Below are 12305 nucleotides of genomic sequence, written 5' to 3' on the forward strand. Positions count from 1 at the left end.
AACCTGGGAGGTGGAGGTTGCAGTGAGCCGAGATCGCGCCATTGCACTCCAGCCTCTGCAACGGAGGGAGACTCTGTATCAAAAAAAAAAAAAAAAAAAAAGTATCAATGAATGTCAAGGGAGAATATCTCAGAGGTGATATGTGTTTCTCATCACATCAAAGGTTATGTCATATCATGTCTTATCACTGGTGCTGTTAATATTGACATTTGGTTAAGGTGAGTCTGACAAGTTTCTCCCCTATAAAGTTACTGTTTTTCTCTTTCCATATTCTATTATTTGGAAGCACATAACTAAGTCCAGCCCACAGTCAAGTGAGGGGAGAATTAAGCTCCGTTTCCTGAACAGGGAGGCTCTATATACATTTGGAATTTTTCTGTAATGTTTTTCTTTCTCTCCCATTTAGTTATGTGTTTAATCTATTATTTATATTAGAATATATTCATACATATTTACTTTACTCTTTGGGCTATAATCTAATACTACTGTTATTTATTTTGTTGCTCAAATGATTTCTGCTTAGGCCACGGGGACTCTTTTGGGTTGACTCTTGTGTTCATGCCCCATGTGTGCATGTGGAATAGATACATAAATATGTATAAACACCTTTTACTTTTACTTTCTGTCACTATAAAATCCAAACTCATCTCTCACTTTCCTTACCTAGCCCTAGAGTTAGCCATTTCCTCGAATAGAGTATGGTGTAAAGATCTGGGTGCTGGGTACACTTGTTTTCACTGTTTTGTCACTGCTTCTATACTGTCTCAGTAGACAGAGCTAAGAAATATTCCTATTATACAAACCAGTGTACACACAGCCACACCCACCCACCCATCCACCTACATGCACATATTCTGTATTTACCTATTTGTGTGTATGCGAGTTAATACAGCTATGTGATTCTAATTTAGCACCACAGGGTTTATACTATTTTTCTCCTATTGCTTATTTGTCATGCCTATCTTACTTGTCCAACTGTAGTATACTTGAAGAGTAGCTTCTGAATTCCTAGCCCATAGCCCTGTGAAAACTAAATTTGCCAATTAGAATACAGTGTTTATGTACATTTCTTCTTGCTTTTAGCTTTCCAGTATCCAGTCAAAACACTGTTTTCCAAAGTTTACTTAGGTCAGCTTTTTTTTGTTTCTCCACTCCAGTGATAATATAGTTTTAAAAAGAATTCTCTTGAGCAAAACACTACTATAAGCTATGTGGAATTTAGAAATGGAATGTTCGAAAGTTGATTCTGAAGACGATTGTGATTCATTTTTCACAGAAGCAGTATTCTAACACATTTTAATCTGTCATAATTATAATTCATCTCAATATTATCAGAGCTGTTTGTCCTTTTAGCAGGCCAATTAGAGCACTACATCGAATCCTCCTATTGGGGTGAAGCAAGAGACGAAGAAGATTACTTGCTATGACTTTTATTAGATATATTAATAGCTCCAATTGGGCAACTCTGCTTTTCCCTCCTACATTCACTGAGTTGCCTTGAGCTGGTACACTTCTACTGATTGTCTTACAACCACTGAGAGCTCATTTTAAAAAGACTAAACACATGTGTTAAGTTTGCTGAGGCTGCCGAACAAACTACACAAACATATTTTCTCACACTTCTGGAGGCAAAAAGTCAGAGATCAAAGTGCTATCAGTGCCACACTTCCTCTGGAAACTCTAGTGGAGAATCTGTTCTTTGCCTCTTCTTGCTTCAGGTTCCTGTTGGCATTTCTTGACTTGTGTCTGCATTCCTTCAATCTTTGATTGTCTCCTAGTCCTCTTTGTATCTGTCTCCTCTGCATGTCTCTTCTGTTGTGATTGGATTTAGACCACCCCTGATAATCCAAAATGATCTCCTCATCTCCAGATCTTTAACTTAATTACATCTTTATACCAAATAAGGTAAGAATTTGACTCCATGGAGGCTTAACCCAACAAATAAGGTAACATTCACAGGTTCTAGAAATTAGAACGTGGATATATTTTTGGGGAACCATCATTCCAGCTACTACAATGAGTGACAATAGTTGGAAGCATCTTCTGATTAGTACATTGAATGGAGATTTAATTCATTCATGGACTTCGTGATTTAAATTTTATGTGATAATTTGCCCCCCGCCCCCCCGCCCCAACAACACACACACACGTACACCATCACCACCACATTTCTTGGATCTTTGCTTTATTCCGGATCGGTTGAGTTTGTCAGGGAGCTGGCCTTCACTCAGGTAAAGTTAATAGATTCATAGTCTTTTAAATTTTGCTTGTCTGACTTTTGTCTTAAATACTTAGCAAACATGCTATTATCTTTCATATTCACCTTTCTGAGAGGCAGTATAAAACAGTTCTTAAGAGCATGCACTGTGCAAAAGATCTGCCTGGGTTCAAATCCTGACTCCTGCTAGGTGCACCACTTTATGCAATTTTCTTTGACTCTGTACCTTTCTCATAGGATTTTACACATACCTACACACATGCGCACACACACACACCCTTTTATGTTAAAATACACACAAATATAACTTTATATTAAAATACACAAAAACACACTTAACTTTATATTAAAACACACACACACACAGTTGAACAGTGCTCAGACTGTAGAAGACACTGTGTATTATTAGCTATTATTCTAAAGAGTCCCTCTAGTCTTCTTTCAAAATAACTTCATCTTGATAAGCTCAGTTATCAAATCCATTCTTACATAATTTTATGCCTAAAATGTTTGCAAATATTTCAAAGTGGGAACAACCAAGGAGTACTTAAAATTTCAGATATAAAATAATCACTGGAGATAACAGAGGCATAAAGGAAGCCTGTAACTTTGAGTGAAATAAAAATTGCCAGTTTTTTTCAGGTAGGTTTGAGGTTCAGGGAAATTGTTTCTGTTCTAAGGGAGCGGACCAGATGCTCAGAGGATCTGTCATCCCAGTCAGACCCTTTCACCTTGAGGTTACTGGTTCTCATTCAATGTAGGACAAAAGTAACTGAAAATCATTATCATTTAAAAACTATTCAGTACCATCTCAGGAAAAGGCTGTTTGCTTTACTCTGGCTTTCAGGTGGCAAAAATCCCCATCACCCTGAACACTCGTCACTTGGCCATCTAAGTAGAGATGTTAGAGGGTGAAGAGGTCTCAAGACGGAATGACAGTCTCCTTCCCCAGGGTTCTCTTGAGAAGCTGGGTAGGTGCTAGAGGGGAAGGTTAGAGGGGAAGTTAGGTAGTCACAACCTCTGCTGAATTAAGAAAATAAGTGGCTGTTTGTTTGTAGATGGGGAAGCAACGCTTACTAGGCATTAAATCTACTTTCCAATGGAGATTCTGAGATACAGTTTTATGGATAAATTTTTAAAATAGCTTTATGAGGTATAATTTACATACATAAAATTCACCTGTTTTACATGTCTAATTGAAGGATTTTTGGTAAATTTATAGATTGTGTAACCATTGCCTCATCCAATGTTAGACCTTTTCATGGAGGAATATAAAGGAATAAATACTCAAATTATTTAATTTCAAAGAAGTTAATACATTTGAGAAAGAGAGGGGGGAACAAAAGAGCAAGAGAGAGAGAAAATAATGGGATTAAAAATATGATTAAACCTTAAATACCATTTTAATACAACTGTATAGTATTTGGAGCTGTCATTGTAGACATTTTATTTACAAAATGTCTAATATTGTGAATACCTTAGTGGATTATATCACAGGTCTTTATATCATCATAATGCTTTAACATTATGCCATATACATGGTAGGCACTTAAATATTTCATTTAGTATTTAATATGAAGTATGCAGTACTTCATATTAAATAAAGTTATCCATCCTCATAATTCCTTCATGTTTAAGTATTTCATATCCAGAATCACTGAATAAATTTAAACACTATTATAGGAAAATCTGAGTGTCTGTTATATATGCAGTGCTGAAAAAGCCACGTTTCCTTTTAAAGTAAGTTCATAGTCCATTAATAATAATAATAGCTGACACTTACATAGTATCTACGATATGCTAGACACTATCCTAAGAACTTATTAAATTATTAAATATTCTTTTTTTTTTTTTTTTTTTTTTTTTTTTTTTTTGAGACGGAGTCTCGCTCTGTCGCCCAGGCTGGAGTGCAGTGGCGCGATCTCGGCTCACTGCAAGCTCCGCCTCCCGGGTTCACGCCATTCTCCTGCCTCAGCCTCCCGAGTAGCTGGGACTACAGGCGCCCACAACCGCGCCCGGCTAATTTTTTGTATTTTTAGTAGAGACGGGGTTTCACCATGGTCTCGATCTCCTGACCTTGTGATCCGCCCGCCTCGGCCTCCCAAAGTGCTGGGATTACAGGCGTGAGCCACCGCACCCGGCCTAAATTATTAAATATTCTTATTTAATCCTTACCACATTTTGCAGTTAAGAAAGCGAAACCACAGGGAGGTAAAGTAACTTGACAAGGTTGCAAAGAATGAAGCGCTAATCAGAATTTAGGCAGTCTGGATCCAGAGTCTTCGCTGACATCTAAGAACAACTTTCATTTTACCAACCAGTTTTCTCATCCTTGCTAAATCAATGTCCAGTGCTAACAAAGACTTTCCCCAATTCCTTTATTGTTTTAACCATCCTTACTAGCTGAATTCCATGACTAAGCATTTGTATGGCATGTTCACGAGTGTCAGAAGTTTCTCGGCCCTACTGACCTTCTGCTGTACTCATCCTGTGCATTTCTAACCCTAGTTTCATTCAAATATTTATACTTTGAGTTGACATACTCAATCTATTAAGCAATGCCGAACAAAATCTAGTGATTCAGCCACACAGCACTATTTGAGGTGATTGATGTCCAGTCTCAGCTGGGCTCTCCCCATTGCTCAGGAATCTTCTGTTTTGTTTTCTTTATCCTATCTCACAGTGGCCGTGCATGGCCACAGCCCAGACAGCCCACAGTGCACTAAAAACTGAAACAGGATAATATCTCACATGCCTGGCAATGAAGAAAGAAGAGTGTTATCATTAAGGGGCAAAGGGGAGAGGGGCAAGAGAGGAAACAAGAGGAGAAAGAGAGGGAGGAAGGGAGGGAGAGAGGGAGACAGAGAGAGAGAGAAAGGAAGAGAAGGACAAGGCTACTATCACCTACACTGCGCCATTGTGTAGATTAGGAAAAGGTGCCTTCTCTTGGTTAACACATTTTTTTGTTTTTGTTTTTGAGATGAAGTCTTGCTCTATTGCCCAGGCTGGTGTGCAGTGGTGTGTTCTTAGCTCACTGCAACCTCTGCCTCCTGGGTTCAAGCGATTCTTCTGCCTCGGCCTCCAGAGTAACTGGGACTACAGGTGCGTGCTACCATGCCTGTTTTTTCTTGTATTTTGTGTTTTGAGTGGAAACGGGGGCTTCACCATGTTGGCCAGACTGGTCTCGATCTCCTGACCTCGTGATCCACCCACCTCAGTCTCCCAAACTGCTGGGATTACAGGCATGAGGTGCCACATCTGGCAGGTTAATATACTTCTAAGGAATTCATAGCTTGAGAAGCAGGATGCACTTTTGTGGTGTGGCGGGGGTAGAGTGAATGCTTTCAATTGCTGGGCATACCTCATGTAGTATATGGCCTGTAAAACTGTAGGGGCCTTGTGTGAGGAAAGGATTTTTAAAGCTAAGGTACATTTTTAATGAAATTAGTTCTTACAATTACAGTGTGTGTGTCTGTGTGACATTCATAGCACTCTGGTTGCAGGAATGGAGAAGGCAAACTGATTAGTCCCAGACGGGGGTTTTGTCATGTGACTATGGCAAAATCACAAGGGGACAACTTAGTTAACAGCACTGGCAAGTTTCATGGGTAGTGGAATCTATGATTAATAGAAAAGGAAAATGTGGCACACATGTTGATTAGTCATCCCTTTTTTTCCATGGGAACAGAACCACCACTTTATTCATATGTTGGATAGTAATGGAAGGCTGTCCCAACTCAAGCAGTGAATCACAATTAGTTTAAGCTACTCAAAGAAGTTACATTACTCTATGCCACTGGTTTCAGGGCAGGCATGTGTCCTAGTTCTGGCCAAAGAGATACAAGAAAGTTTGATAGTGACATCTGGGAAAAGTTTTCCTCTTGGCAAAGACAAAGAAGAAATGCATTTTTCTTTACTTTTTCTGTGGCCTTATGGGGGAGTGATGCGTAGAGCTGTGGCAGCCATTTTATGACCAGAAGGAGACAAACTTGAGGTCAAAAGCATATACGATGAGAAAATGAAACAACCACAGAACCTGTGTCCTCCATCACATTGTAAAAGATAGTAGGGTTATCACTGATCACTCTCTTTTTTTCTGAAAGTTCTCCTTTTTCTTGTTAGAAGCCACATTCTCCTTTATCACCATTACCTTGTTCTTAAAAGTTACTTCTTTGGCTGGGCACGGTGGCTTACGCCTGTAATCCCAGCACTCTAAGAGGCCGAGGCCAGCGGATCACTAGGTCACGGGTTCGAGACTAGTCTGGCCAACATAGTGAAACCCTGTCATTACTAAAAATACAAAAAATTAGCAGGGTGTGGTGGTGTGCACATGTAACCCCAGCTACTCAGGAGGCTGAGCCAGGAGAATCGCGTGAACCCAAGAGGCAGATGTTGCAGTGAGCCAAGATCGTGCCATTTCACTCCAGCCCGGGTGACATACAGTGCTAGACCCTGTCTCAAAAAAAAAAAAAAAAAAAAGTTACTTCTTTTTTCTTTTAGCTCTCTGATTTTCTTTTTCATCACTAATGATTTTCAATGAGGGAGATATGTAATTTTAAAAGGTATATTTATATAGTCTAGTTTATCTTTAGTTGGTATAAATCGTTTGCCTTTTAAAAAGCATATTTACTATTATTTTATCCTTCAGAATCTTTTTAAAAACAGCTTTGAGATGTAATTCACATACAATTCACTCATTTAAACTGTACAATTAAGTCATTTTAATATATCCACAGAGCCATGAAACCATAACCACAACCAATTTTAGAAAATGTGCATTATCCCAAGAAGAAATCCCACATTCACTTGCATTCGCTCTTCATTTCCCCTGCCCTCCAGCCCTAGGAAGCTAAAAATCTTTCTTTCTCTGTAGATTTGCATATCCTGAACATTCCATATACACGGAATCATATCATATGTGGTCGTTTGTGAGTGGTTTCTTTCACTTGCTATGTTTTTAAGGTTCAACTGTGTTGTAGCACATTATCAATAACTCTTTGGCTTTATAATGCAAACTACTGAAAAGCAAACATGTGACATGAGACTCAAATATCAAGAAGAAGAGGTTTCAAAATATTTATTGAGCATCTCCTATTTGCCACTGTTAGCTAGTAACCACACATGGGTCATTCTCTAATTGCTATCTTCATTCCTGAATGATCCATTAGGCACCAGAATTACATTTCCAGCTGCCATATTGACTTGGGTATCCAGGAGCTGATGCCTTGAACTCAGTTCTCCCTCTTTCAAGGACTTCTTTATTTTTGCTAGACAGAATTCCCCCAGGCTCAGAAGCTCAATCTATAATTCCCTTTTCACTTTCATATCCAATTAGTCGCCAAATCTTATAAATTCTATTTCTCAAATATTTCCTCTGTTTTGGTGTGTCAAAAATGTTATGGGTGGAATTGTATTTCTCCACAAAAAGATACATTGAAGCCTTAACCTAACAGTACCTCAGAATATGACCTTATTTGGAAATATAATAATTGCAGATATAATTAGTTAAGATGAGGTCATACTGAAATAGGGTGTGTCCCTCATTCAGTAAGGCTGGTGACCTTATAAAAAGAACACTATGTGAAGAAACAGAGACACAGGAAAATGCCATGTCACGATGGAGGCAGAGATCCAAATGATGCATCTGTAAGCCAAGAAATGCCAAAGATTGCTGGCCATCACCAGAAGCTAGGAGAGAGGCATGGAAAAATTCTCCTTCACAGCCCCCAGAAAGAACAAAGCCTGTGGACACGTTGATTTTCAGCCCATAGAACTAGGGTAAGGTGACACATTTTTGTTGCTTAAAGTAGCTAGTGTGTGGTACTTAATCGCTACAGCCCTAGGTAACTAATACAGACACTAAATGACTTCATCATAGTTTAGGCATTCATTATATCATGCATCCCAAATCTTTATTTCATCATTTTCTCTGCTACGCCAGACCAAGCCATCATCATTTCTTACCTAGGCAATGTTAATCACATCCTAATTGTCTTCCTTGTCTCCCACAAGAAGGGCACCCCTATTGCCATCCTTGTATCCTTATAATTCATTTGCCACACAGAATATTTTAATAATGAAACCATATCACATCAGTGTTCTGCTGAAAACTCTCCAATAGCATCCCTTAAATGGACATTAAAGGGGCTGTATGATCAAACACCTGCCTAGCTCTCGCACCACAATTCCTGCTACTCCTCATTACACACCAGGTATGCTAGACTGTTCTTTTTTTTTTTAAGACCAACTCAATTCCTCCATTGCACGAACTCTGCCATTCTGGAACGCTCTTCCTCTCATGGCTCATTTCTTCTTGTCATCACAGTTCAGCTTAAATGTCAGTTCTGAACGGCCTTTCTTGACTACCAAAACCAACACAGCTTTAATTCTCGACAATGCACTTACCACTATCTGACACTGTTTTGTATTATTTTATGTATTTCACTGGTAATTGTGTCTCCTCTCCCTCCTGCTCCCAACAGAGTATGACAACTGGGACTTGTCTTATCATTTATCTAGAGTATGTGGGAAAATGGTCGGCACATGGGACTTCAATAGATATGTGCTCAATGGTGAACCAGCCAGGTAGGCAGATATGTAGACTAGGATCCTGCTCGTGGAAGGCCTAGGTTCTAAAGGGAAAGGTCAATAAATAAGAGAAAAACAAACACCTAGATTCTGTTAACTGTTGCACAGAAGAGATTGAAGTTATGTAGAAGACACTGAGGGGTCTATAATCAGAAGTTTCTCAGGTATGAGCTGACATTTATGCTGAGGCTGGAATGAAGGCTGGGAAAAAATTAAGCAAGTAGAGCTCAGCTCCCTGAGAATTTCCAACAGAACAGCAAGCAAATAATCGTAGAGGCTATTACACAACAAATTCACTGAGTTCCGGGAAAGTCAGTGTGACTAGAGCATAGTAAAACTGGAAAATGATAGAAAAGTGGCTGGGAAGGTAGTCAGGGTCCAGATTATACAAGCCTTGTTAGAGAATGGTTAGCTGTTTCTATTTTCCCCTAAGTGAAATAGTATGCCATGTAACTTGCTAAATGACATCATCCGATTTACTCAGTGTAGAGCCTAACCAAACTGTGCCCCCGGTCACTAGCATCAGAATCACTTCTGAGCTTGTTAAAAATGCAATCTGAAGCACCACTCCAGAACCGAATTAAGATCCCTAGGTGATCTGTATGCACATTAAAGTGCGAGCAGCACTGGTACAGAGAACGGAGTAGAGGTGAGAAACAGCAGAAGAAGGGAAGTCAATTACAGAGCTACGTTATGGTCCAAGTGAAGGATGACAGTGGCCTGCATAAGAGGGACAGCAGAAAGGATGAGAAGACGGATTGTAGGTTATGTTTTGCAGACAGTTGGTTTAGGTCTCCTAGCCAGCTAAATGGAGATCTCAGTAGATAGGCAGTGATACAAGCCTGGGTTTCTGCAAAAAGTTTAGGCTTGGAGATATAGATCTGTGGGTCTGTTATTAACAGTTGTCCTGCTTCGTTTTGTTTTTTTTTTTTTAATTTTCTTCCTTTAGTGCTTTACATTTTACAAATATCTGCATGCTTTTTGTCATGTTTATGGAAAAGAAGGCACACCTTAAAGTCGCTCAAGCCCTTCACTTTTTCACATTGAGGTCTGTCTACATATCCACTTATCTTTCGTCTATTAAACCCCTTATAAAAACTTTCCTTTGAAATATTTTAAAATTCAAGGCCCAAAGCTGATTAATACTGTTTCTCCTCCATATCCCCTGGAATCCTCCAGTCCCAGGTTTTAAAGAGAAAAATGTCCTCAATCCTCTCCAGTTTCTAGGTGTAAAGCAGCTTGGACCCTCCTGGGTTGGTGGGTCCACCTCTCTTGGTGTCCAATTCTGTATTCTTAAAAACCAACTATTGAAATAGAAGCCAGTCAGTTAATGGCAGTAAAAGAAGGGAATTCCAAGTGGGAGCTTCCCAAGCCAGGAGGAAGAGCGGTTTCTTGCCTTATCACTGTAAGTGGCAGAATGGAGTTCCAATTCAATGATATCATTTGTGTTATCAAAGATAGTTTAATCGCTGAAAACCTTGTAACAATTACCAACACAGGCAAATGCCTTTTCCTTTTTGGCCTTACGGAGAATGAGAAAAGTTCTTCCCATGGTTATAATTCTTAGCTGTTGGTAATGCAGAAAATAGTACCAGAACAGCAGAATTACAATGGCATTCCAGCATTCTGTGTCTTAATTCTAAATTCACGTGACCTGGCAAGCTTAGGACAGCCCTGGTTGTAAGTGGTATTCACATTTTCAGCAGTAGTACTCTAGCTACACTTGACTGTTCACCTCTCTGTGAATTTGTATGTTTGAAATACTGCCCCCCAAAAGTCTCACAACTTTGAGAAATAAGGTCGCTTCCAAAAAAAACCCAGTATGTCCAATTTGAAGGGGGCGCTGTCAGTGGGTGTTTAAGTGGGTGCTTACAAGCGGAATCTATTCCGGAGCCAAGAACAGGTCGGGGTGAGGAAGGCCAAGGCTGAGCGAAGTCAGCTCGGGACCCACCTCCTAGAAGGACCTCCGCCGGCAGGAAAAACCGTTACGGGGAGGAAAGGGCAGGTCCCTGCGGCCTCCAGGTGCCAGCAGCGTGAGTGGGCGGAGAGGCCTCGGTGCCTCCTACCCGCTCGGGACGTGCGTCCAGGCATCACCCCGGGATCCGCTCCTCCCCGCTGGCGGGGGGAGAAAGGGCAGGCGGCCTTCCGCCCGGGCTATAAAGGGCCTTGGACGGCCGCGGCTCGCCTCGGTTCGCCGCGACACGCCTAGGCGCCCTCCGGCTCCGCCCCAGCCCCAGCCGCCACGTCCCAGCTCGAGCTCCAGTGCCCGCTCAGGCCCCACTCGACCCTCTCGGGCCTCGGCTACTTGGACTGCGGTGGAAAATGGCGGCTCCGGTGACTCCCGCGGCTCGGGCCGAGGACTCCGAGGCGGCGCTCAATGCCGCCCTGGCTGACGTGCCCGAACTGGCCAGACTCCTGGAGGTCGACCCGTACTTGAAGCCCTACGCCGTGGACTTCCAGCGCAGGTACCGCCGGACTCCCACCACCCCCAGTCAGACGGGCAGCCCGCCTCCCAGGAGCCGGTTCGGGACGCGGGCAGCCCCTCGGCCCGGGAGCGCCGACCCCGCCCCAGGCGGGGAGGAACCTGAATGGGCGGGGCTCGGGGTGACGCGGTAACCGGGTTCTGTGGCTTCCGCAGTGGCAGGTTGACAGCTCCGGTCCCCGGAGCGGGCGTTTGGGAAACTTCTTTCCTCATCCCCTTTCCCTTCTGTTCTAATCAGCGGTCTTGCGCCATAGGGTACGTGCTGTGGCTCCAACACTGAATTCCCCTAGTGCTGCTGGGGAGTGACTCAACGCCCCTGCAGGTTTTCTGACTTTGGCACGCACTAGCGTGGGCCCGTGGAGTCACGTGGGCATAACTCCTGGCACGTGTAATTACGCATTTAAAACTTTCTAGTTTATTTCATAGCAAATATTGTGATTTTATATCTAACAGGATTCCTTCAGGCAGACACTATATCCTTGCACTAGTTCTTTCCTTGCGAATATTCCTCATTTAGGGGAAGATTACACCTACATTGATCAATTTTTTCTCCCCTTGGACTAACATTGATAACTTCAATGTACATCAACATTTGTTCCTGTTTGACTTTGCCATCTTGAAGAGGGAGAAAGGTCAGGAAAGTAAAACTTTTACAGGCCAATGTCGTTTTAGCTTGTCTTCTACCATTGTGTACCATACCAGTTTAGTTACTGGGCTAATGATTCTGTTAATAAGTTCCACTAAAAAGGTACAGGTCTTTGTTGTTGTTGTTGTTGTTTTAAGTAAAAGAGCTATTTTACAAGTTGTAATAGTTATACTTGTGAGGTTACCCCATTTTGATTTAATAGTTTCTCCCCTTTTAGGAGAGACACTGCAGAATGGAAACTATCCTGGCAATAGAATATACATGGCCAATTTTTCAAGTGATGGAAAACATCCATCTAGTTAACTGGCATGAAGGAGCGTTGAGAGTAATGAAAATGGGTTGATTTGGAGTTTGAAAAAAGCCCAGCAATT

General features: G+C 41.5%; 1 protein-coding gene across 2 annotated transcripts in view; it reads left to right on the forward strand.

The window, feature by feature from the left end:
• The first annotated feature begins 10931 nt into the window (after positions 1–10931).
• Positions 10932–12305, forward strand: part of LOC105485529 (1,4-alpha-glucan branching enzyme 1) — a 264234-nt gene continuing 262860 nt past the window's right edge. Inside the window, exon 1 of one of the 2 annotated variants that reach the window (XM_011747900.2) lies at positions 10932–11271. In XM_011747900.2, coding sequence (XP_011746202.1) covers positions 11129–11271 — 143 coding nt within the window. In that variant the 5' untranslated portion in view covers positions 10932–11128. The remainder of the gene's footprint in view (positions 11272–12305) is intronic. The other variant, XM_011747899.2, reaches the window with a different exon arrangement.

Source organism: Macaca nemestrina, chromosome 2 (genome assembly GCF_043159975.1).
Source record: "Macaca nemestrina isolate mMacNem1 chromosome 2, mMacNem.hap1, whole genome shotgun sequence".
NCBI lineage: Eukaryota > Metazoa > Chordata > Mammalia > Primates > Cercopithecidae > Macaca > Macaca nemestrina.